This window comes from Sesamum indicum, linkage group LG2 (genome assembly GCF_000512975.1).
Source record: "Sesamum indicum cultivar Zhongzhi No. 13 linkage group LG2, S_indicum_v1.0, whole genome shotgun sequence".
Classification (NCBI taxonomy): Eukaryota; Viridiplantae; Streptophyta; class Magnoliopsida; order Lamiales; family Pedaliaceae; genus Sesamum; species Sesamum indicum.
The window spans coordinates 17,812,180-17,814,200 of NC_026146.1; the positions used below are offsets into that span (position 1 = coordinate 17,812,180).

The 2,021-nt window shown below is 43.4% G+C and overlaps 1 protein-coding gene across 1 annotated transcript; it reads left to right on the top strand.

Moving 5' to 3' along the window:
• On the top strand, positions 559 to 1,665 carry LOC105156772 (F-box/kelch-repeat protein At1g23390-like). The gene has a single exon (XM_011072989.1). The coding sequence runs from the start codon at positions 559 to 561 to the stop codon at positions 1,663 to 1,665; it is 1,107 nt and encodes a 368-aa protein (XP_011071291.1).

The following is a 2,021-nucleotide window of genomic DNA, read 5'->3' on the forward strand; positions in this document are numbered from 1 at the left end:
TTCAATTCTTGTTGTTACGTTTGGTTCTGTCCTGGTTAGTTTACTAGGGTTTTCATGTCAAAATGGCATAAATTTATGTGGGTTGAGGGTGAGAACCGTCAGCTAGGAGAAATGGTTGAACAAGATCGGGAACTCATAATTGGGCATTAATTAATCACGTCTTCGCTATTGCTTTCCACATTTTAAATATTCTTGTTGAAATTAAATTTGATCTAACAAAACTAGTAGTATAGCAATTGTATTATACTTGTAATGTAATTAATTATTTTTTTTTAAATTATACATCAATCACATGACAATAAATATATTATACTTTTTATATAATTAATTACGAAATTTATTGACTAAAGTTGGATGGGCTCAAAGCTGAAATTAGAGTGGACAACACTAACACTCATAGTCATGGTTATTATTATTAGAGTTGAATAAAATTACAAGGTGGTTAAATGGCTGGTAGGACAGAATACATACATACATACATAACCGTTTCTTACGCGAAAACCAGAGACACAGCTTCCTCGATTTAACCAGAAAACAAGTATTACAACACTCCCTAAAATGGCACTGACAGCAGAAGAAGTAGAAATTCACGGGGACGTGTTAGAGACAATCCTCTCCCACGTCCCACTCCTCCACTTCCCCCCCTGCCGTGTTTCTAAGTGGTGGCGCTACGCCGTCTCCTCCTCCCTCCACCACCACAACCCCCCCAAGCCCTGGTTGATCCTCCACACACAAGCCACTCGCTTTCCCCACGCCACCGCCGCCCATGCATATGATCCCCGCTCCGACCTCTGGATCAAGATTTCTCAACCGTCAATCGATTACGTCTCCGCCCTCAAGTCATCCAATTCCAATTTCCTCTACATGCTCTCCCCCTCCAAATTCTCCTTCTCGTTGGACCCGCTCAACTGCAACTGGCGCAGCGTCGACCCGCCCCTCGTGTGGCGCACGGACCCAATCGTTGCCCGCGTGGGGGACTCCGTCATCATTGCCGGAGGCGCCTGCGATTTCGAAGATGATCCGCTGGCCGTGGAGATTTACAATCTCAAAACACGTGCCTGGTGCACGGGCCAGTCCATGCCGGAGAACTTGATGGACTCCGCGGCTTCGCCTTGGCTTTCAATCGCCACGACGACTGAGAAACTCGTCGTCGCCGATAAACAATCCGGCGTCACTTACTGGTTCGATCCGGAAACCAAATCTTGGTCCGAACCGTTTGTTCTGGATCCCGGTCAACCCATTAGCAATTACCACATCGGATGCTCCAATAACAGCCTTATCCTGGTCGGAGTTTGCAGAAGCGGACAAGCTGAAAGAGTGAAAGTCTGGAGAGTTGAGGGAGAAGATGTATCCTGTAAAGAGATGGGAGAAATGCCTCAAGAATTTGTAGCCAGACTGAGGAGCAAAAGTTACGAAAATTCTCCAATAGATATCCGAGTGAGGGGGAACATCGTGTACGTGTATAACACGTGGAAGGCAGAGGAGGTGGTGGCGTGCGAGCTGATGGGCGGCGGGGGCTGCAGGTGGTGGAGCATGAGAAATGTGGTGGGGCGTGAGGAAATGATGGGGGAGAGGTTGGTATTCTCGTGTTCTGAGGTTGGGATTGAGGAGTTGCAGAAAGCTATAAGGATGAAGAAGTGGAGATTTGAGGAGGTGAACTGCTGAGGGGCTCATTTGCAGACCTGTTAAGGAAATAGATACTTAAATCCAAAATTAGAGTGAGGGACGCCCCATTGTCGTCGTTGTTTTCTTGCCACTCCCAAATATTATTATGTTTGTTTATTTTCTTGTCATAAAAGTTTGTATTTTCGATCTAATGCCCATCAATCAGTTTTTGAGTCTACTTGAATTTGAAAATATGATTTCCACAAATAAATTTATATAATTACATATCAAAAGAATTTGAATCCTATTTATATTTTACGAAATATAGTTCAAATTAAATGATAATGAAATTATTTGAACTCAAATTCATCCATTTAAATATAATTCGCAACTTACGGAAAAACATAATTTAAGAA

Coding starts and splice junctions, on each gene's coding strand:
- LOC105156772 (XM_011072989.1), top strand. CDS start 559: ATGGCACTGACAGCAGAAGAAGTAGAAATTCACGGGGACGTGTTAGAG.